This window comes from Hoplias malabaricus, chromosome 6, assembly GCF_029633855.1.
Source record: "Hoplias malabaricus isolate fHopMal1 chromosome 6, fHopMal1.hap1, whole genome shotgun sequence".
NCBI classification, from domain to species: Eukaryota; Metazoa; Chordata; class Actinopteri; order Characiformes; family Erythrinidae; genus Hoplias; species Hoplias malabaricus.
In genome coordinates this window covers 31,258,576-31,283,084 of record NC_089805.1, presented here as the reverse complement: position 1 = coordinate 31,283,084, position 24,509 = coordinate 31,258,576, and the positions used below count along the sequence as shown (strand labels likewise).

General features: G+C 38.9%; 1 protein-coding gene across 2 annotated transcripts; it reads left to right on the top strand.

Annotated features, from left to right (window-relative positions):
- On the top strand, positions 1–24,105 carry kiaa0319l (KIAA0319-like ortholog). Of its 2 annotated transcripts, none has more exons than XM_066674659.1 (22): positions 1–409; positions 2,220–2,356; positions 3,359–3,491; positions 10,252–10,604; positions 11,444–11,690; positions 12,017–12,118; positions 12,249–12,346; positions 12,445–12,532; positions 12,712–12,804; positions 14,788–14,920; positions 16,024–16,252; positions 17,144–17,267; positions 17,484–17,616; positions 18,230–18,378; positions 18,856–19,007; positions 19,630–19,768; positions 19,844–20,003; positions 20,397–20,539; positions 20,640–20,762; positions 21,256–21,346; positions 22,344–22,432; positions 22,519–24,105. In XM_066674659.1, exons 3-22 carry the CDS (start codon positions 3,380–3,382, stop codon positions 22,713–22,715), a joined length of 2,955 nt encoding a protein of 984 aa, XP_066530756.1. In that variant the 5' UTR covers positions 1–409; positions 2,220–2,356; positions 3,359–3,379; the 3' UTR covers positions 22,716–24,105. The 2 variants fall into 2 exon arrangements, with proteins under 2 accessions (XP_066530756.1, XP_066530757.1); XM_066674660.1 differs by having other exon boundaries at positions 2,217–2,356.
- The last annotated feature ends 404 nt before the right edge of the window (positions 24,106–24,509 follow it).

The following is a 24,509-nucleotide window of genomic DNA, read 5'->3' as shown; positions in this document are numbered from 1 at the left end:
CATTAGTGTTTGATAGTGGGTTGTTGACCAGTTCAGCCATTTTTGTTTGGGTAAAATACGCAAACGGGGTCGTGTGAACCTTTAAAATATATTTCGACCGTTAATTTGGGTATCGGAAAGAAGCCGGTTGTTGAAACGGTCATGGGGCGAGCTCTGCGAGGGTAATGTGGAGGTGAAGGAGCTGAAGTGTGTGTGGTATCAGGTGGACATGAGCGGAGGAAGTGGATGTGCTGTGTGTTTCCGTGTGAGGGTGCAGGTTGTGTGTACGAGTGTAAGTATGTGTGTGTGTATGTGAGAGAGATAGAGAGAGTGTAAATCCTGACCTCGATACGATCCATTCGGGTTTAGGCAGCTGCTGTAGAAATGTCTGTGCACTTTCCCTGGTGAATTTACCGACTGTGAAGAGAAGGTGAGTGTATTTATCAGTGTGTAAATGAGTGTGTTAATGCTTACTGTGTGTGTCACCTGCTCAGGACTGTTTTACACTAAACAGCTGTTAGCTCCGAGCTGAGCTGGCCCACTTACCGCCTGAGGATTACTGAGGGAGACACCGGGATTCGTGTCTGTATTGACTCCCGGGGCTCTAATAAGTGACATCGTGTTTATAAGACACGTATCCGACTATGAGGAGCTGTAGAGCTAGTGCCTTTGAAATCGAGGAGTTTGGCTCCAAGATGAACCTGTCACTACAGTTCACTGCAGGCATCGTCAGAAAGATACATCATCGTCAATGTGATAAACCATATGGTTTTCTGAGCAGTTTATCGTGTAGTTAATAGGGTTTACCTCCATTATGACCAGTCATGTACCATCTGTTTGCTTCGTTGCACAGAAACGACAATAAGTCCAATTTGATCATTTTATTTGCAGTGCAGTATAATGTAGTTTAATGTACTGGTGTGTTTTTTTTTCTGCATAAATATTCTGATTCATATTGTTTTAAATTGTCTTTAATTATGAAGATATTATATTTTTGCCATATCGTCCACCCTCACTCAGCAGAGATTTCCACTTGCATGTTCAGATGTTTACTGAAACTAGACCTGGGGAGAGTTGCCAACCCGGATAAACCCGGATCAGTGGCCTGTGTTCAGGAGCAGGACTGTTATCCTTTTTGTGATCATGAGTGTCATAATAGAGGAATCTGATTTGAGATCCCACTGATTTATTTTCTGAACACCAGCAGTTGAGAAGTGAGCGTGGGATTCAGACTGCTGGTGTTCTTGCAATTTCTCATCTGCGACATAGAACAGTACATGTGAATTCTCAAATTAACATTTTGTCTTTTAAAAGAGTTACATAAAATAATTTGCAAAGATGTATCTAAGCTGAGATAGTCATGCTCTGTTCTTGTCTTGTATTTGTTTGGTAAGTGTGATTCATGTTTACAGTGTCAGGTTAATCTTGGTGATATATGGAGAGAGTTAACTTCCTTACAGACAGGCAACTTATAGAGAAACCCAGTCTGAATACTTCAGAATGTTACAGAATGTGTCATGTTTAATAGTCGAAAATGGCTTGCCTTCTTGATATACTAAGAGCCGGAAGATTTTTAAACATTAAAATGTTGCTCATCCGCCAATATTTGTGTTGAACATTTAATTACCACACCTTTGTTTATTAACACCATGCACACAAGATTGGATATAGTTCAGTGGGGGTAGATGAAACAAGTAATTAAGTTTCTTTTGCAGGGAGATAATTTTTTAGCATTTTTCTCATGAATTAAATGAGGGTTTCTTATGTATTCTGAGGTATGCCTAAGAAGAACAAGCAGCTTTTGAACAGATGTGCTTTTTTTACTCTCCAAGCAGTTGCTGTTGTTCAGTCCTTATGTTTATTTAATGTCTTATTGCACACATGAGACCAGGAAATGTAAATTGCACTAGAAGCACTTTGATGTCATTTAAACATAAAAATTGTGTGTTTTCTTTCAGTTTATCTCTGTTATGTGTCAAAGAATGTGGAGGAAAAGTTTAATCATTCAGCTTAAATGTATAATTAAAGGCAGTGGGCATGTTAGATTAGATAAACAATCTTTGCATTATAAAATGTAAGGTCCCTAACTCTAACCCAACTTATATTTTGTTTTTGTTTTAGTTTTCTCCCCAGACCCAAGCACTGCTGTTTTTCTGAATATGTATAAAGTAATGAATCTAGTGTTTATTTATTTATTTATTTATTTTTGTTCCTCTTATTTCTGGCTCTGGTTTAAGAAGATATCTCACAGTATAGGAGTGCAATGGTGCTGTGGTCTCAGGAGTTGGTGGTGTGGCTGTCTCTTCGCCTCTCTGCCAGCATCTTCCTCCATTCTCCACTTCTTGTGTCTTTACCTCCACCAACTGCTTAGAGAAAGGTATGTTTATCTTTAGGTTTTCTCTTTCTGTGGTTTATGATTTTGTTGAAAATCTGTTGCAGGAATAATTCAGTAAGACAGTTGACCACAATATGTCTGCTTCTTAAGCTCTGTACTAATGCTATGAGTCTGATGTAGCTAAAAAGCAATAGAAGCTTGTACTCTTCACTGATTTATTGCCAGATTGGCTCAGGAGTAATCTAATAAAGTGCTATCCAAAAAGCAACTGTCTTTTTAGCACAATAAGTCATGCATTGTTATGCTCGGCCATAAAAACATTTTTAAAAGTTCTTTTAAAGTTTTTGGTGACTGTATGCTTGTCCCAAAATGTTATGAGTCATGCAATCTCAAACACACTTGCTAAAGTATTTTCTGTTTCATGTGTGAACATATGATATACTGTATTTTGACTGCCATTTTGAAGCCTGTGTTTTGTTTATATTTAATCGTATTTTATACACAATACAAACAATATGCTTAATCTACTTAAACCAATTAGAGCTGTGTCAATAGATGAATATAAATTTGGTAGCTACATAAGCCACGTAGTGTCATTGCAAAACCAAAAATAAATGTCTGTCAGGTCTAATCATCTGCTTCTGAGATAAGAGGACAAACTTCACTGGAAATGCATTTTAAATTTACAGTTTTTGAATCGCTTCATGGTCTGGCAATGCTTTATTCAGCAGAAACCCTACACCTTTACTGCCCTCCCTGTACACTTAGGTGAAACACTGATGCTGGTCTTCTTTCCATCTACAAATTCAGACGTGTCCTTCAGTATCATGGCCCCAAATCTATAGAGCACATTACATCTATCTGTCCGTCTCTGGTCTTATTTCTTTTTTTAAAATCCCAAATATACACATTGTATGTTTACATTCACATCAACTGCCTCCTGTAAACAACTGAATGTTGTTGTTTTTTTAATCTCCCCAGTATTCATGTAAAGTGAACTATAATGTTTACAAATGTGTTCTTTGTTTTGCCTCATATATCTAGACTCCTGCTATTAGTGGGAAGATGTCCTATGCAATAAAAAGTGCACACTGTTGGGTTTTACCTCTCTGGCCTGGGCCTCATCAGCTACTCCTCCTGTCCTTAGGCTATTTGTTCTGCGTCTGCCCTCCTACTGGTAAGTTATGCACATTTACACAAGCATGAAGTTTGTGGTGTTGATAAGACACATGAAGTTTTAATTAATGTCAGAAGTTTTAAATTAGCTAATATATAGTTTGGCCTGTGACATGATCTAGATTTTTAATAATTTTAAATTACTTATTTTGACAGTTTTTGGTTGTCCTAATAGTTTTGTTATATTTGTATCTAGTCTGCTTGTTGTTTATTCCTTTAGTACATATTATTATCTCTAGCATATGTATGAATGGTCAGTACTGTTAGGGTGACTGATGGTGCGCGTGTTGAGGAGTACAATGCAGCAAGCACAATGAGAGCTTTGTACTCAAAAAAGAAGCAGAAAGGGGCTTTCTCACAGAAGGGGACTTGCAAAACAGACTTGCAGTGTGTCTGTGCTCCAAATGTAATCCTTGGGGCCTAATGCTACCAACAGTGTTTCTGCAGGAGGGCTTTTAACACCGTCCTATAATATGGTGTTGCACATTTGTAGCTATGGGGATGAGTCATGAGCAGTGTTTTTTGGAGGCTAACAGGGAAGGCTGCTTTCCCATGCATCATATCCGGTCTTTAGGGAAAGGGGAATTGTAGACTCTGTTTCTGCATGATAAAGAAGCTGTAGAGACTAGTTTGTAGTTATATTCTTTCATGAGCTTTGTCTTCAGCTATATATATATATATATATATATATATATATATATATATATATATATCAAATATAGCTGAAGACAAAGCTCATGAAAGAATATAACTACAAACTAGTCTCTACAGCTTCTTATAAATATATAAATTGTGCTATAAACATCTACATTGAGAATCATATTTTTTGTATTTTCTATAAAAATTTATATTATATTAAACATTCAGTCTTTTTTGTTTATGTATTATTTTGTAACTCTTCCACAGTTCTATGCCTATGCTTTTGTCTTCCAGCATTTTTTCAATCTATCATTTTCTATTTAAAGATTTAAAGGACACGTTCAGGACTGTAATTAAAAAAACTTTTTTGATAAAAAACAGAAGATGTTTTCTCACCATTTGCTATCTCTCCAGTCTGTTTGAGTGCTCGAAACCAATCTGATGGGTTTATGGGGCCCAGTGTCTGTAAAAGAGTGGGGGAAAAAAATAAATAAATAAATAAAAAAAACAGTCCAGCAGTCCAGTATGCTAGTCTCTAGTATTAGTAGAGATAGTATTTGGGCGGACCGTACAAACATTAGCAGTATGGACCTAACTTAATAAAATGTAGCAAAAATAAGCTTAAAATAAAAAAAATTAAAAAATAAGCTTATAGCTTAAATGCCTATTCCGCCCAAATACTATTTTATCAAACTATATAGCTGTTTTAAAAGCTTATTCCACCCAAATATAACTGCATCTGCTCAGTTTAAATGCATATTCCGCCAAATACTACTTTATGTAACATTCTATAATTTAGTTTGAAAGGCCTGCTCCACCCGATATGCTATATAACTGCTTATAGTTTAGTTTTATAGCTTAGTCAACCCAAAAACCCTATATAACTAATTATATTTTATTTTTAAAAGTTTATTTAACCTAAATTTCTTATAGTTTATAACAAAGGCTTATTTCGCTCACACAACTTTATCAAATCACTTAGTTTAGTTTTAAAGTCTAAATATGATTTTGTCTGGAATAAAATAATTTTGCTAAGCGTTGCAGCATGTTTTGTAATTGTGTAAAATAAAGGCAGATATTTGACACAAAAAATGAATCAGATATGAATCAAATAAAGTATAAAATATATATCAGAACTTTCAAAATAAAAATAATTTTTAAAATACTGAACATCAAATTTCAGAACGAGAGAGAGAGAGAGAGAGAGAGAGAGAGAGAGAGAGAGAGAGAGAGGCATGAAAACCAAATGTTATGCCCTATAAATTTCAATATTAAACATGCACCGTAAAGTAGGTTACAGCATTACAAACCAATAGGGTGGCATCCATTCCTTCTTCAACTCTTTATTTAATCTATCAATCCTGTATTCTTCTACTTCACTGAAATAACATCATTCTTTGACACATCATTGCTCTTTTAACAGAAACACTCAAAGAAGGTTCATAAATTGACATTGCTATTTTGTAATTAAAGTTGTCATCAACAGTGATACTTTATTAAATATTTTATGGCTTTATGTAAAAACACTTTTGTTCTCTACTCATACCTGTGATGATGAACAGGACCACAGCTGAAGACCTGTTCAGCCTGCTCCAAGGAGACATTTTTATCATAGCCAGGGCACATGTGGTTTCCTACCAAAGGAAAAGGGAACATTTTTAACAATATATATTGAAATGTATCATTATAGCAAAACAGAACATAGAACAGCAAGCCATTACACACAAGTCTGTAATAATGTAGCAACACACTAGATTATACAGTTTATATTGAGTAGTGCATGAGCAGGATTAAATACAAATGCATTACATGATTAGGCGTACCTCTGGAAAGGTGCACTTCATCCTTGAAGCTCGGGTGTGTTGTTCTATGAAGTAGTGACAAAAAGGGTGTCCTGCTGTTCTTCAATTTCAAGGTAGACAGGCACCTGGGAAGAGGGCCTATGAGGAATCCACTTCTTCCCACTGAGCGCTCCAAATGAAGTTACAAAAATAAATTATATGTGCGGATTGATGGTTTCAGTTAGATTAAATACATACATTACAGATAAATATACAATAAATGAGCTGCATAGTAAAATGATATGTTTGTTGATATTCCTAACAAAGGTTTGAATCTGTATTGATGAGAAAATCTAAATGTTAGAGTACAAACAAATGTTGCTCAGCTCCTTGTGACTGCACAATGAAATCCGCCAGCTGGGATGTAGTGGGAATTGTTGACTAGGATAGTGGGGGTGGTTGTTGGAGCTGGGATAGTGTCTGTTGTTGGAGCTGGGATAGTGGTGGTGGTGCTTGTTGGAGCTTTGATAGTGGTGGTAATGGCAGGGTGCTTCTCCTTCTACAAAGCGTATGTTTTAATGGAGTCCGCTGTATGAGACAGTATTGGCTGGCAGTGATAATGTAATTGTGGTCAGCAATTTAACCCACACCTGTGAATGTCATGTCAGACCATTTTACTGTCTTTCTTTTTTAAATTCACTTTAAACTTTCTCATTATATCAATAACACAAATTACAGTAGTCACATTTAAATGGCTGTAGTTTTCAAAAGATCCATAATTTCTGACTACAGTGACCACCATGTTATTCAGGATGTTTCAGCTAAATCAACACACTTGGTGTCAGAAAATGTTACTGTCCGTTTCTTTTTTAATTTCACTTTGAAATGTGTCATTATAGCTAGATTCTAGATTACATGATCTCCTTTTAAATGACTGTAGCTTTGAAAAGATCCATAATTTCTGAATAAAATGATCACCATGTTTTTCATGAAGGTCAGTCATGTCAACATCCATAGTATCAAATTATTTTACAGTCAGCTTCTTTTTTTAATTTCATTTTGAACATGTCATTATGTCAGTACCCCTTTTTACAATAACTACTTTTAAATGGCTGTAGTTTTCAAAAGATCCATAATTTCTGACTACAATTACCACTATGTTATTCAGGAAGGGCAGCCACGTCAACACATTTAGTATCAGAAAATTTTACTGTCAGTTTCTTTATGTCAATATCATATATTACAGTAACCTCCACAAAAACTTCAAGACCTCAGGTGTATACTTGTACACCCGATATGGCACACCATTAGGCCCTGGAGCAGAACCTGCCTTTGCTTGATGCACCACATCTCGTACCTCACTCCATCTGGGTGGGCTAACCTCCATTTAATTTATAAGAGCCCTTAATTAGTTTAACTATTTATATTTCTATCTAGGTACCGAGGAGCCAAGCGGCTCGCAGCCTCAGCGGTCGCTAAGGCAAAAACTCGGGTGTGGGAGGAGTTCGGTGAGAACATGGAAAACGACTTTCGGTCGGCTCCGAGAAGTTTCTGGCAAACCGTCAGGCGACTCAGGAGGGGAAAGCAGTTTTCCACCAACACTGTATATGGTGGGGGCGGGGAACTGTTGACCTCGACTGGGGACGTCACCAGACGGTGGAAGGAATACTTCGAGGATCTTCTCAATCCCACCAGCACGTCTTCCGCAGAGGAAGCAGAGCTTGGGGACCCCGGGGGGGGCTCGTCTATCACTGGGGCTGAAGTGGCCAAGGTGGTAGTGAAACTCCTTGGCGGTAGGGCCCCGGGGGTGGATGAGGTTCACCCCGGGTTCCTCAAGGCTCTGGATGTTGTGGGGCTGTCCTGGTTGACACGTCTTTGCAACATCGCGTGGACATCGGGGGCAGTGCCTCTGGACTGGCAGACTGGGGTGGTGGTTCCCCTTTTTAAAAAGGGGGATCGGAGGGTGTGTTCCAACTATAGGGGGATCACACTCCTCAGCCTCCCCGGTAAGGTCTATGCGGGGGTACTGGAGAAGAGAGTCCGACCGATAGTTGAACCTCGGATCCAGGAGGAACAATGCGGATTCCGCCCCGGTCGTGGAACACAGGACCAGCTCTTTACCCTCGCTAGGATCCTGGAGGGTGCATGGGAGTTTGCTCAACCAGTCTACATGTGTTTTGTGGATCTGGAGAAGGCATTCGACCGTGTCCCTCGGGGTATTCTGTGGGGGGTGCTCAGGGAGTATGGGGTACTGGGCTCTTTGTTACGAGCTATCCAGTCCCTGTACAAACAGAGCAGGAGTCTGGTTCGTATGGCTGGCAGTAAGTCCGACTGGTTTCCAGTCGGAGTTGGACTCCGTCAGGGCTGCCCGTTGTCACCGGTTCTGTTCACAATTTTTATGGACAGAATTTCTCGGCGTAGCCAAGTGGCGGAGGGTGTCCGGTTTGGTGGTCTCAGGATCCCATGTCTGCTTTTTGCAGATGATGTGGTCTTGTTGGCTTCATCGAGCCGGGACCTCCAGCTCTTGCTGGACCAGTTTGCAGCCGAGTTTGAAGCGGTAGGGATGAGGATCAGTACCTCCAAGTCCGAGTCCATGGTACTCAGTCGGAAAAGGGTGGAGTGCTCTCTCCGGGTTGGAAGTGAGATCCTGCCTCAAGTGGAGGAGTTTAAATACCTCGGGGTCTTGTTCACGAGTGAGGGAAAAATGGAGCGTGAGATTGACAGGCGGATTGGTGCAGCGTCAGCAGTAATGCGGGCTCTGTACCGGTCCGTTGTGGTGAAGAAAGAGCTGAGCAGAAAAGCAAAGCTCTCGATTTACCGTTCAATCTACGTCCCAACCCTCACCTATGGTCACGAGCTTTGGGTAGTGACCGAAAGAACGAGATCGCGGGTACAAGCGGCTGAAATGAGTTTTCTCCGCAGGATGTCTGGACTCTCCCTTAGAGACAGGGTTAGGAGCTCGGACATCCGGGAGAGACTCGGAGTGGAGCCGCTGCTCCTCCACGTCGAGAGGAGCCAGTTGAGGTGGTTCGGGCATCTGGTTCGGATGCCTCCTGGACGCCTTCCTGGAGAGGTGTTCCGGGCATGTCCAACGGGGAGGAGGCCCCGGGGCAGACCAAGAACACGCTGGAGAGACTATATGTCTCGACTGGCCTGGGAACGCCTCGGTATACCCCCGGAGGAGCTGGCGTCGGTGGCTGGGGAGAGGGAGGTCTGGGTTTCTTTGCTCCGACTGCTTCCCCCGCGACCCGGACCCGGATAAGCGGTGGATAATGGATGGATGGATGGATTTCTATCTAGTTGATCAATCATCTTGACCTTACTGTCTTGTTCCCTTTGCCAACATACCAAACCTTGTCATTCCATATTCATTCATTCATTCATTCATTCTTCTCTACTGATCCCTTCAAACCAGTTAATATAACTTTAAAATCATTCATTCATTCATTTTCTTTTCCGCTTCTCCACTTCAGGGTCGCGGTGAACTTTAAAATCATCATTTCATTTATTACTACCTTATCTACTGCATCCACCAAAATTCCTGTTGAATCCTACACGTCAACACTAAGGTTGCTGTAGCTGTTTATGATCCAATCAGCAACTACATTAACTCTTGAAGCACAGCCCATGGGTACACAAACCAGCCACTGTATCACTAGCTGTTCACAGGGATCATCAGATCATCACCTCTTCTCCTTGGTGTTTCGCTGAATTAAGCCCACAGCATATCCAGAAGGCTTAACAGTGAAGTCTGGCATCAGTAATAAAAATAAAAGTAATAAAATACTGAAAGAATTACTGAAAACATACGTTACATATCAAATGCAATGGAGAACAGACGCTTTTTTCATCTAATCTTTTGAGCTTGTTGGCCACCCATAGCGGCAGTTGCCGTCTAACAGAGAACGTCTTTTTGTAGTGCTGTGTGCGGCAAAATTGACAACGTTTTCAGTCTAGTTTCACATCGTAGAACAATATGAACAATTAAAGATCTGTCAGCATCATATTGTACCTTTTATAGAAGTGTAAGTGACTTTCTTGGCCTCAGAGAGCTGATTGCTCTTTAGTGTCTGATAGCGAGAAAATGTAATGTCTGAAGGCATGACCGCATGGTGTTTATCATTAGTTTTTAAGATTAAGAAGACAGTGGAAAAATATTTGTTTATCTTCCATGAAGAAAAATAGTCCCTTTCCATCACACATTACTTTTTGCTCTTTTCTACAAACATGGATGACCAAGGGTCCGTGTAGCAAATGGAATGCAAAACGGGAAATTACTCTCACAATTTACAGGTGCATTTGGATTATTAACGTTTCTTTATTAAGCTCTGGTGTTCTCAGGTGTGGAGGCGAGTCTGTGCAGAGTGTCCGGTGGAGTGTTGGGAATATCATGTGGTGGAGTTATTGGGCTGGGCTGGAGGCCGCTGGCTGTGGACCGTGGTGGGGCACAGTGTTGGGAGTCGTGCTGCCTGGAACCATCCTGCAGTGCAGTGTGGAGTCTGGGGGGGTATTGTGTGCTCCTGAGGTGTGCCCGTTCAGATGGCTGTTCCATCACATCACTTCCACAGCCCCACGTCCAGTCTCTGGGCCTTCTGCAACTCCTCAGCAAAAACACAGCAAAAAGGATAAGAAGCCGACGCGAGACGTTACCTGCTGGAGAAAACAGGGCAGCAGACCTACAACCCAACAGTCATGTATGTGGTGTTATATGTGGATATTTTAAAAACTGTCTGAAAGAGATTTTCCCCACAAGCTGTATTATTATTATTATTTTATTTTTTTTTTATTTATTTTTTTTTTTTAGAAATTTAAAAATCACACCAAGTTCTTTTAGGTGTTTGATTTCAAATGCACTGGGTTTTATATGTGGACGAACACTTCAGTTCCTTACAATCATAATTACATTATGGCTACAATAACAAATCAATTATATGGATAGTAAAAAATAAATGGTTGGCCATGAAAATTATTAGCAATTGCTTGAAGATTAACCTTGCAGTGCAGTTAAAAATAGACCAACATATATCAGTACCTGACTTTAATATAACCATTTCCCACAGGTATAAATATTATTTTCATGTACATATGTCCTTATATTCCTTAAAAGTCTTATTTAATAATATTTAGAGAATATGGTATTTGTTATGAGGTTTAAGGAACATTGTGCAAAATAATTGTTAAAAAAAAAAAAATATATATATATATATATATATATATATATATATATATATATATATATATATATATATATATATATATATATTTATAATGTATATAAATATATATATAATGAGTAGTGTGTGTGTGTATATATATGTGTATATATATATAAAACTCATTATTGATTCATTCTTTACTATCATTATGGATGAGATTCTAACTGCACACAGTTTTTTCAATCAGTAGTTACAGCTGAACTAAATAATCGTAGTATAAGTTTCATTGTTGCTACTGTATCATGATACCATATAATTTATAGCTGTTGCTATTATTTGCTGCTGTTGAAATTATTAAACCCAGATTTTTATTGCAGGATATGCAAAAAACACAATACTCCAATCTGACAACTTCTTTCACTGGTGTAGTCCTGCCAGTGACAGCAAACAAAACAATGAATGGACCCACCAATGGCAGCAGAGAAGAGGTGGCTCCCTCAGCTCCTTGGCAGAACTCAACATTAAAAGAAGACACTGTGGATCACTCAGCTTCCAACAGCAGCACTGAGTCACTAACAGTTGCACCTCAATCTTATTCTTCCACCTCAACGGCAGCTCCAGTTGGTAGGAAACAAGGGGTTAAACTATTGAACCTAATTTATTTCCTGCTCTTACTGGAATGACCACATTTTAAAAGACGGCACAATTCAGAGGAGTTCTTTAGACGGTCGGTATTTCTGGACTTTCCAGTATACCCAGATCTGTTTATGTTATGTGCCTTAAAAGGCTTTGCCTTTAGCCAGGCTGCCATTGTAAATAAGAAGTGGTTCTTAATGACTTGCCTGGTTAAACAAGGTTAAATATAAAAAAAAATGTTTAATCTACAAATTTGTTCTGATGTTATAGCATTTGATTTATTAAACACGTTAAACCTGTTTTTCTTTCCACAGTTATACGGGAGCTAGTGGTGTCTGCTGGCAACAACGTGGAGGTCACTCTGCCACGAAATGAAGTAGAATTGAATGCATTTGTAGTGCCAGCACCACCTTCAGGTAGCATTAATCTAACCTAATATGATTCTCTTGTTTCTTAGGAGACAGATCTGTACTGGCTGAGTGTGTATATATATATATATATATATATATATATATATATATATATATATACACATTTTTTTTTTAGGGACTAACTATGCTTTTGACTGGCGTTTGAAGACCCATCACAAAGAATACGTTGGAGAAATGGAAGGACAACATAGCAAGACACTCAAATTAAGCCAGGTTTAAAACATTTAGCTCCTGCCTCATTCTCTCTCATTACACAACCAAATACTTAAGAATTAAGAAATGACTAGCATTTTTTTCTGTTTTGTTTTCAGCTGACTGTGGGTTTCTATGAATTTGAAGTAATAGTTGATGGTGATGGTGCACACGGAGAAGGCAGTGTCAATGTTACAGTCAAACCAGGTAGTAATTGTTTGGCTGTCAGGAGTGACAGATTTTGATATTTATATGACATCCAGACATAACACACATTTTTTGTTTGTTTTGACAAACATTTTGTTAATTTGCATATTGCACTCCTCCTGATTTGATTGTCTTAAGGTCAATTTTAATCAAGGCTTTTCTTTAAAACACCTTTCCAGCACCAAGAGTAAATAAGCCACCTGTTGCTGTGGTATCACCAAAGTTTCAGGAGATCTCGTTGCCAACCAGCTCCACTGTGATTGATGGCAGTCGTAAGTATTAATTGTTATTCATGCATTGTTTTAATTGCTTTTTGTTTGCGCTTAAATTTGTTGTGTTTTATCTGCAAATGTGATTTTGTAATCTACTGCGTTTTCCTGGCTGAAAGATCTAGCCCATAAGTCTCTTTTTTCCTTAGAAGTAAACAGGCTATCTTGATACTGGACCTTTTTAATTTGTAGAGTCAGAATATTATTACTATCTCCTTATATCTACAGACAGTGTATATTCTTCCAGCTCCACTGACATTACAGGAGCATTTTGAAATTTAACATTTAGAGAACGTTTTACAGCTGTTGCTCTGCATTTTTTTGCACCTTTTCACTCTGTTCTTTATGGTCAGGACCACCACAGAGCAGGTAGCATTTTGCTGGTGGATCATTCTCAGTGCTGGAGTGACACTGACATCTTGGTGCTGTGTTAGGGTAGCATTGATATTACTGGATCAGACACAGCACTGCTTATGGAGTTTTAAAAAACTGTGCCCACTTACTGTCAAATCTATTAGACACACCTTCTTTGTTGGAAAGACACAGACAGGACCCGGAAAGTTGTCCACACTATGTTTTTGGCTGGATGTTTTTGCTTGGCTGAATATATGCAAGCAGGCTGAGTGTTTGCTTTGATCAGAATCCATTTTACAGACATTTATATCAACGTGTTTGGTTTAAAAGTTGTGGATCCTGTGTTGTTTCTGTCAAATAGAACTTAAGATATATTTTATATTTGTTTTAAGTTGTTCTTCATGTTTTCACAGGAAAGTAAATTATTGCTGCATGGTTTCAGTATATGTGCATGGGTGTATATGTGTACAGTAAACAACGCATGCACTGAAATAAGAAGCTCAGGTGGTAGGGCTATGAAACCAGTGGTCCTAAAGGGTGGATAGGAAAGAATTGGAGGGAGAGTCAATGGGTGTCTCAGTTAAAAGACGGGTGTGGTAGTCCAGTGTTGTGCTGCGTGTGCAGCAGGTATGATCAAGCTAAAATGTCATAGTTTATTCTAAAAACATGTTTATATCGCTCTTTTTAAGTGTTTGCACTTCAGCAACATACTAACTTTCCACCTTGTCCAAGTGAATAAATACCAGGAGTGTCACTGAAGCACTGAGAATGATCCAAGGCCAAATCATACCTTCTCTGGTGGGTCTGTGGGGTCCTGGCCATTGAAGAACATGGTGAAAGGGAGGAACAAAGTATGCAGAGCAATAGATGAACTACAGATTGTAGTTGTAGAAATCCAAATTGCTCCTGGATGGTCAGTGGAGCTGAGAGGATAGTGAGGAAAATGAATGTAGAAACAAGGATATTGTAATATTAATATTCTGAAGTGACCATGTATTTGATAATAGGCTTGATGATTAACCAAGGTATTGAGACTATGTTCACACAACTGTCTGCTTTAGCTGTGGCTTGTTTGTCTTGATCAAAAATAAAGGCAACAAAGTAATAATATAGGCTAGGACCAAAGCTTTAAAGGACGTTTTTAGAATAAAGTTGAAGAAATATTTTCTCAACTCCTAATTTGTTATATGGCTATTTTAAAAGAAAAGCATCCATAGTGCTTCTAATCTTTGTGTCTGTCATTGTCACACAGAAAGAATAATTTTCTCTAATGTATGCCAATCATGTAAACAGTCATTGATGTAAAGTTGCAAGTCTTAAAACTAAAATTAATTCAGAAGATTAGTAATGAAGTTATGAGTTGTGTTGCAGGATACAACCACACACAATAAACTGCTCTCACAGGAAACTGACACTTTTGTGTAACAACACTGTTTACTTTTTAGAATATCATGAAAAAGTTGATTTATTTCAGTAATTCCATTCAATAGGTGAAACTTGTATATTATACACATTCATTATACACAGACTGAAATATTTCAACTGTTTACTTCTTTTAGTTTGATGATTATAACTGACAATTAATGAAAACCCCAAATTCAGTATCTCAGAAAATTTTTTCGTGTTTCCCAGAAAGCACGGATGATGATAAAATAGTAGCATGGCACTGGGAAGAAGTGAAGGGGCCACTCAGAGAGGAAAAGGTCTCAGCAGACACAGACATTCTCACCCTTACAAGCCTTGTCCCAGGCAATTACACCTTCAGGTAATCCTTCACCACAGCACCCACCCCTTCAGCTCACTTATTTCATTTTCTGTTCAAGGAGGAAGACAGAACAGACATTTGCTAGTGGAATTTAAACACAGATTTTTCTTTTTTTATGTGCAAGTATTAAATGAATCCATTAGCAGAAATTGTCGTACAGAACAATGTTTTCATGACTGTATAAACACTTGTAACTGCAAATTGTAAAATCAAACACTAGAAGAAAAAATGGTGAAAAAAACTTTTTAGATCCAAAGTGTTAACTGAAGACTGCATGTCATGCTTCACTCAGTATATGAATGCACCAGCCTATGTTTTCTGTTTCTAGGTATAAATAAGCATGGAACTTCACACATCCTTTGCTTTACGCACCATAATATTATGTATAGGCATCCAAGAATCTAAAAATAACTGTTGAATGTAACCGACAAAACATTTTTTGTGTAATTCTGTAAATTAAATATAATTCAGTTATAACTGAACTAAAATTCTCTTATTGTGTTTGGCACAACCACTGTTAATATTTGTGCTTAAATTGTTTTGCAGTGTCATCAATGTAGGCCTGAAATTTACACAACAGCTTTTTGATACCTCTTCACTTTCCTATATAACTGAACCGATATAATTATTCAAAATAAAATAATTTGCATTAAACTAATGTATGTTTGTCAGTCCATAAGGAATCTTTCAACAGAAATTGTGACCATAAATATACTTTCTAGGGTATAACTTATATAATTTTAGTATCAAATGATCAGTCCTTGCAACCAATAGAAATAATAATCTTGCCAGATGACTTTTTAGCATTGGTTATAATCCTTATGTACTTAATAATACGCTGTTTGAATAAAGGTTGTTGCCTATTTTTGCTAAAAATGATGAGGAAAATATACAATGGCAAACCCATGATAAACAGGGTGAATTTGGTGCTTGTGGTGCTTTATCTTAAATGTTGACTATAGCATATCGCAGTCAGGGAACTATGTTAACTTGTGGAAAAGGGGTATCTTATCTCCCCTTTTTTCCATATTTCACTTTTTTTTTGTTTTTTTCCTTTGAAATGTTATGCTTTGCTTCACTGTTCTGTTCTTGTGTAATTGTAGCCTTACAGTTACTGACTCAGATGGGGCTCAGAATTCAACCCAAGCCACGCTGTCTGTCAACAAGGCAAAGGATTATAGGCCTGTAGCCAATGCTGGACCCAATCAGGTCATCACGCTGCCACGCAACTCGATCACGCTCTATGGCAACGAGAGCACAGATGACCATGAGCCTCTGGCTTATGAATGGTCCCTCAGCCCAGAGAGTAAGGGCAAGGTGGTGGAGATGCAGGTAAACAGAAAGAGATGTTTCTTATACTATTGTTGTTTGTGACTTAGCATTTAAATGTCTCTCATACCACTACCCTCTTAGGCCACCTTTTAAAATATGTCATTCATTTATGTGATGTTTAATAGGACACAACAGATATGGCACGTTTGTGACCAGCACTAATAACATCATTAATAGTAGTCAAATTAATTTATTTACATTTGTATTAACTGGCAAAAACATACATCTTTGTTGTGGACACTTAGGTGAGAAAACTACAATCCTTAAAACACTGTCTGAAGCCCTATTCAGAAGGGATTAGTTTTACCTGTGGATGTGGGTTAAAGTAATTATTAGCTGAGTTATTATTTTCTCAGTAGTTTTAAACCCGTCAGAATAGACCATTTCAGTCATTTTTTCTGGAGTGCACGCCCCTGTTTCTGTAAAATTTCTGAGCTTTTTACCTACCGTAAAACGAGCAGTAAAAATGACCCCAGGTTAACTTAGTCCCGTCCAAATTGAAATGTGGGGTAATATTGTGTCATATTCAGGAGAAAAGGACTTTTTTGCGTGTTTTCTCGAGAAAGGAGTAGCTGAAAGAGGCATTTAGTGATGAAATATATGGTTTAAGTAAAAGCTCCGCAGCTGAATGACACATCAAGCTGTGCATACTAGTAGCCTTTGTTGTGTGTCATTACCATTAAACAGTTTATAATATTGGTTATAGTAACTCTGTGAAGGATTAGTACTTATAGTGCGAATCCACTATAAATATTACTGATGTCTTGTGCAAAAAATTACATTACCCCAGCTCCCCATGTAAAACTAATCCTGTCTGAATGGGGCTTAGGTGTGTTTTGCTCTAAGGTATTTCTCTACATGTAAATAAACTGAGACTTGCCTATAATTTAGGGAGTACGGACCCCTACTTTGCAGCTGTCTGCTATGCAAGAGGGAGACTATACTTTCCAGCTCACTGTCACAGATTCATCTGGACAGCAGGACACAGCTCAGGTCACTGTCATTGTGCAGCCAGGTGAGCATCTCTAATTACACTGTGCATTACTCCTTACTACACAAATGGCTCCTTATTCTCTATCTAGTCCTCTGCACAGACAATTAAACTATGGCTTCTACAGCCACACAGTGTGCTAAATATTAATCATGTGGCTGTTTTGTTAACACACTCATAGAATGCAAAAAAGAACCCATTTATTCATGGTGAAGCCCATGCTTTGGTTTGTCTCCTCAGAGAATAACAAGCCCCCTGTAGCTGACGCAGGACCCGATAAAGAACTGACACTTCCTGTGGACCACACCACTCTGGATGGCAGCAAGAGTACTGATGATCAGAGAATAGCCACCTACCACTGGGAACAGACCAAGTAAGTAATATATGGGCAGTGATCAATCAATCCATGCACAAGCCAAGTACATCCTACATTCCCCACTGTCAGCAGGAGTCTGCGACACATACTACTTGCCCTGCAGTCACCTTCTGAGAGACACACACGCACATTGCTTGCTTCTCACCCTGTAGTTCTCTCCCTTTTCTCCCCTTGCCGTGAGGATCAGCAGAGACACCACCGAAAACACACACACTTTACTTTTCCCTTCCCCTGCAGCTTACCAGAGCCACCACCATCTAATGCACACACTGCTGACTGCAGAAATTAAAGCGAAAATATTTTGGAACTGAAAAATATGCTAATACAAAGTTAGATTGATGCGAATACAGGAATTAGAGTGAATATGGATTTTTTTTTTAATAGTTCTCTCTATTTTTTTTTTTTTTCTTGGTTATGGATTCGACCTTTTACCCCTCTACCCCACCTACCCAACCCTAACTGCCCCAAACCACACAAATTTTCACAAAAATAACCCCAAAACAATTAAGATATGGAGCCACACCCCATGAGTCCCATGTGTCCCAACCCTGCCCAGTGTCCAGCAACCACCACTGTGTACTGACATTATTACCCTGTGATGGTGATACAGGGGCCCAGAGGGAGTGAGAATAGAGAATGCAGACAGTGCTGTTGCTACGGTGATGGGACTGCAGGTGGGAACATACACGTTCATGCTGACCGTGACGGATGAGAGGGATCTACAGAGTTCTGATACAGTCACTGTGACTGCCCGAGAAGGTATGTACCAAACATAATTTCAAGTCAACCAACAACACGGTCGACTGTCCCTATGCCTCACTGTCATTGTGTCTTTAACTAGACTCACACTTCCAAACAATCCATGCATTTTCTTAACTTGTCAGAATTCATTGCGAGATCGTTACATAGACAGCATTGTATATTACTATATGGACACACTACACAAGCACACTGTTCAAATGTGATTAAAATAGAGTTAAAGGCTAAGGAGAGATCCTTGTCAGCACACCTGTATCAAAATCTTCAGATATATCCAAACTCCCAACCGCAGGCACATCATCACTGTCTTCATAGAGAGTCCCAATAGCCTCTCTTTTATGGCTGGATATTTGTTGGAATGCTGAGTGTTTAGACAACTGCCTACGTAGACCGTGTATAATATGGCTCAGTAGGAATTTGTGCGCACCCCATGTCATACATTGTTATAAAATGTTTTTTTTTTTTCCCTAACTTCAGAGCTTGACCAACCACCTGTGGCAAAGGTGCAGTCCAGCCCTCCTGTCACTTTACCTGTCCGAACAGCAGTCTTAGATGGCTCCCGATCCTCTGATGATAAGGGGGGAATCAGTTATCTCTGGGTCAGAGATGGTAGCAGCCCAGCAGCGGGGGTAAGCTAAAGGCCCTGCCAGGAATTATACATTCAGCCATGGTTCTGATCATTAGAAAATGGCAACACTAGTTGAAATAAGGCATGAAAACAAGGTCAACAAGCAACGTGGCAGAAAATGAAACCTGTATAACTAGTAAGGCTGCTTCATTTTTTGAAGGTCTGTCATACTTTCAAGTTTATTTAAAATGGTTTGGATAAAAATAGTTACATATTTATACCTTACTATAAATGTAATTAGTTAGTTCTGAGTATAGGCTTAAGACCTAAAGTTTGATTCGTAGTTTTCCATTTCAGCATGATGTGGTGAACAGTGAATTTCTGAACCTTCAAACACTTATGTCGTGTTTGACCACTCTGTATGACAGGTTCTTGCATATAAATATATAAATAGATATAGTCATGGAGTAAATTGCATTTTCTTTTCCGTTTATTCTTTTTTTAACTTGAACCTGGGTCTGAAGTATTGTTTACAGTCAACTGAATTTTCTTTCAGAGGTGGAGGAAAAAAGTAGAAAAGTAGTGTACTTTGCTGTACAGTCTCTTACATGTTTTGAAACCTGTGTACATCAGGTACCTCTACTGCTTGTAAATGGATATTCTGTATGGTTTTTATTTGTTAGGATGTGCTGAATAACTCTGACCACCAGGCAGTGCTGTTACTCGGCAACTTAGTGGAAGGAAAGTACGTCTTCACTCTTTCCGTGACAGACAGTAAAGGCCAAATCAGTACTGACAGAGGCACTGTGGAGGTTCGCTCAGGTAAGTGTGTGTAAGTGTGTGTAAGTGTGTGTATGTGTGTGAAGTCAGTTTAACTGTTCCTCTGCTTGGTGACAGATATGTGGGCACGGGACTTGGTGGAGCTGGTGCTGGAGGTGTCAGTGTCTCAGGTGTCCCACAGACAAAGGGACATGCTCCTCAGACAAGTGGGTGTCCTGCTGGGTATACTGGACAGTGACATCACTGTGCGAGAGATCAGCGCATTTAATGAGCACAGGTAAGTCATGACTGCCTCTTACATAATTGTAAAAAAAAGTTTTTGTTTCATTACAATTTTTAAAATATATATATATTTTTTTAAAACTCACATTATTTTAAGCAATGGCCAGATATGAATGTTGAAAAATTATATACATGGAAAATTACCTTATTGTGCAGCATATCAAGTAATTAGTAAATTAGGTGAGAATTTCTTGGCTATATTCTAGCATTTCTGTACATCACAGCCGGGCAGTAATCTAATACTTGCAATTGTTACATAATCAGAAAGCAGGGAGGACAAGTTTGTTACATTAATATAGTAATGTTTTTTATTAGCTTACAGATTACATTTTTACAGGTAATCATTTGACCCAAAATACAATTCTGAATTTGTGTGTGTGTTTTTCAGCACTCGTTTAGTATTCCTTGTGTCAGGAGGGCCAGGGAGGCCGCCTCTGTCTGGTCACAGTGTTGCCACAAGCCTGCGAAACAAACTGCGCAAACAAAAAAATGACTTCCTCATCTTCAAAGCCCGACGAGTGGACACAGTTAGTGAGTACTGATACCCTTTAATATGCAACATTAATAATATTCAGAGGCATTATATCAGTGCCACATTTTGGTTTATGGCAACTTTGTGCTGTGTGTTCAGTTTGCCAGCTGAACTGTTCCAGTCATGGAGAGTGTGACACCTTTACTCGGCGCTGTGTGTGTCACCCTTTCTGGATGGAAAACTTCATCAGAACCCAGCTGGGGGATGCAGAGAGCAACTGTGGTGAGAAATTGCAAAGCACACAAATGATTAAAGCACCAGCAATGCAAATAAATACCAAGCTGATCTTAAGCACAATATATGTCCAAAGGTTTTTGGACACACCCTTTAATTTCTGGATTTAACTATTTTCGTTGCACCCATCACAGACACTGCTGTTAAGTAGCGTTCACACAGCTTTTATCATCTCCATAAAACAACTTGCAGTAGAAATAAGCTGAAAGTTACCTGGTCCAGCACCAGCTGTTGACTTGGACAGCGTTTAGTCTTTTAAACAGTGGTTTCAGTGGATCAGTGTAATTTTTCACATTTATAAAGCACAGTCATGTGCTATCAAAGCTGAATTATTGTGTGTTTTACAAATGACGAGGGTAATACTTTATAGAGCATTGTGTTTACTGCTTTGGATCAGGTGTCTGCAACCTTTTATAAATATAATGAATTAATGAGTCCTTGTTAATGAGGTGTTTATGTTTGGATTTCTTGTCTTTTTCAGAATGGAGTGTTTTATATGTGACTATAGCGTCATTCATGATTGTGGTTGCTATAGCAACTATCGTATGGGGACTGGTGTGTTGTTGCAAAAGGTAAAGGAGTATATGTCAACGGAGTAACTGTGTAGTCATAACTCTATTGATAGTGTGAATATGAAACATATCAGTAGCAAAAGGAAAATGTCATTTTTGAGCTCAAAATGAAAATTGAATTTCAGTTATACCAATTTGAATTAGGGCAGCACGGTGGCGCAGCAGTTAATGTCACAGTTACACAGCTCAAGCGACCTGGAGGTTGTGGGTGACTGTGAGGAGTTCTGTGAGGTGTGTTCTCCCTGTGTCCGCATGGGTTTCCACCGGGTGCTCCAGTTTACTCCCATGTATCTAAAACCACAGGTTGGTAGGTGGATTGGCAACTCAAAAGTGTCCATAGGTGTGAATGTGTGTATGTATGTCACCCTGTGAATGATTCCGTGTAGGCTCCGGACCCACCGCGACCCTGAACTAGACAATCGGTTACAGACTATGAATGAATGAATAATTTGAATTATACAGCGTGGCATGGATATAAGGTACCAAGCACTGGTCTCTTATATATGCTCTTTTTCAAACATTCATTCATTCATTCATTATCTGTAACTGCTTATCCAGTTCAGGGTCGCGGTGGGTCCAGAGCCTACTTGGAATCATTGGGCGCAAGGCAGGAGTACACCCTGAAGGGGGCTCTTTTTCAAACATCCTGTGCTTTATATTTTTTAAAAGCTAACTGAATGAATGCAAAGCCTTTTCCCACTCTCAAGGTTTACTTGTCTGTTATTTTGGCATGTCGTGTGGGCATCATTGCTTTTCTCTGGATTTTACAAAACATTTACAAAATATTTCTCATAGTTACAGTTCATTGACCTGGCAAATACACGCAAGCTGTTATTTTCTCTTTGCTGTATTCAGGGCATTTTTTTATTATTTATTTACACAATTCTATTTATATAAAATGCATATGAAAATAGAATATGTAAATATCTAATATAGCATTATTGATTAATTTGTTTTTAAACTGGGGTTGAGATTTGTTTGTTTGCTCTTTTTGCAGACGCAAAAGTAAAGCTAGACGCAAAAGTCGTTATAAAATGCTTGATGGAGATGACCAGGATAGCATTGAATTGCATCCACCTAGAGCAGGTAAATACTATTTTAAAGTTATACACACATCATTCAAAAGACTATCATAAGAATTTTTTTGAGACTTTGTTTACTCTCTTACCTAGGTCGGCTGAAACCAGTCCCAGCTCCTACTTCCTCTGCTCTCATGCACTCAGACTCAGACCTGGACAGTGATGATGGCCATGATGGTGTCCCTTGGACTGACAGAGAGCGGGGCCATCTACTGAGGCCTCAAAATGGGTCCCTGCGCAATGGCCAAGGACCCCACAGAGCCAAAAAACAGAAAGAGGAGCTGCTATAGCAACTGACACTTTTATTTCACATGGATTTTGCACCCTACACGCTGGCATGTCACACAAGGGAAGACTTGCAGTTATGTCTGTGAGGAGACATTTTAAGACTGAAGGCTAGCCTCTCCTACTGCTGGCCCAAACTGAATCTTTGCCTAATCTGAGCCAGAAGATGGGTTTGATTCAGTGAATAAGGCAAAGATGCCTCAGCTGCTGTTTTTAACATGTCAGGAAATCAATATAAGTAACATAGATATATCCACCCCCAGAGTCAATGCGAATGTATTAGCTCCCATAGAAGGAGTTATAGAATATGAGAAATGGGGTTGACCTGCAAAAATTGAAGATATGAGCATTAAAATTCTTCTCTGAATGAGAAGTCACAAACTAGAGAATAACTGAGTCAGTCACATTACCAATTTTGTAGTCTGTCCCATCTAAGCACTGCCTTGTACACCTCCAAACAAGACAGCTTTCCTACACATGTGGCAATAGTGCAGACAAAGAGTGCTGTCCTCATAGCTGCACCTATATCTGCCAAGTTGTATGATTGTGTTGTGCATAATTTATTTAAAATAATGCATGCATTATGAGGCTGCGTATGAGTGTTTATTTTTCTGGCACTTTTGGAAATTGTGTCAGACTTTGTCAATCATGTTGCTAATCAAATCACCAGCAAACAACAGTCAAGTCTGCTTAGCTTTGTTTGTGAAGGTTAGGAGAAGCATTTTAACGCTTAAAAACTGTGTTTTCAATGGCTTGTCTGACACTGGAAAAAAAACACTGGACGTCATTTCCCTTGTGGCCCTCAGCTTCAAAAATGACACAACAGAAAACAATAATTCTGAACAGGACATTCATCTCAATGGACTGCTTGAACCTCTGATGACCACTTAATGTCTTGCCTGATTTTAATATTTTTTTTTTTAGCTTGTCACAGATCTCTTGCACTTTGTTACACAAACAATGCTCGTCTGCTCTCGCTGGTTGTTCTCTGAATCATGCTGATGCTCATTAGTCAGTTTTTGAATGCCTTTGATAAAGGCTTTTGTGGTAATCTGTATTTGATAGACACTCCTTTTTCATATTTCATCATATGAATGAGTAAATATTTACTAGACTCACTGAAGTGAGGGTTCGCAGGTCAGGATGTTTAAAGGCGAGCACTGAAACACCAAATGAGCCCTGTTTTGCTTTTTTGTTTTGATTTTTTTTAACCCAAGTATATTAATTTGAATGTCTTCGTCACAAATGCATGAATGGTGATACAGGCCCAGATGGGAGCAGAGAGAAAAGTTTAGGATGTTTTTTCCCCTACTTTTAATATTAATGTTTTTAAATGAAGGATTCCCTGTGTTGTGTGAATCAGAAGAAACTGGATTATCTTTAAATGAAAAACAAGAAACCTTATTGTGTAGTCTCTTTATTTCTGTCACAGCTTTTTCCAAACACTTTAGATGTTTAGGTTTAGAATTATTTTTGACATGAGGGAAAGATTTTTTTGAATGCTTTTAGCAACTGAGACGTCTGCACAGCCATTAAATGTTCAAGCTATTATTTGAATTCCTATAAACCTATACCTGTTTCATGAAGTGGTTTATATATAACTTTTCATAGGTCGTTTTTAGTGTCATGGTTGGGACTTTGCAATTAGGCCTCCATATACTCATCGGGTTCATCAGATATTCGGTGTAATCTTCTGCAGTATTTGGCTTCTGATATTCCAGCTGTTCTCAGGGGATATGCTGAGAACCAGAGCATGTCTGAACATGTAGGCTATGTATTTGTGCTGGACGAGTATGCGC

Excerpts from the sequence above, each read along its gene's own strand:
- kiaa0319l (XM_066674659.1), top strand. The coding sequence starts at position 3,380 with ATGTCCTATGCAATAAAAAGTGCACACTGTTGGGTTTTACCTCTCTGG. Across the intron at positions 14,921-16,023 it reads CCAGGCAATTACACCTTCAG|CCTTACAGTTACTGACTCAG; the intron begins GTAATCCTTCAC and ends GTGTAATTGTAG. Across the intron at positions 19,769-19,843 it reads CACTGTGGAGGTTCGCTCAG|ATATGTGGGCACGGGACTTG; the intron begins GTAAGTGTGTGT and ends GCTTGGTGACAG.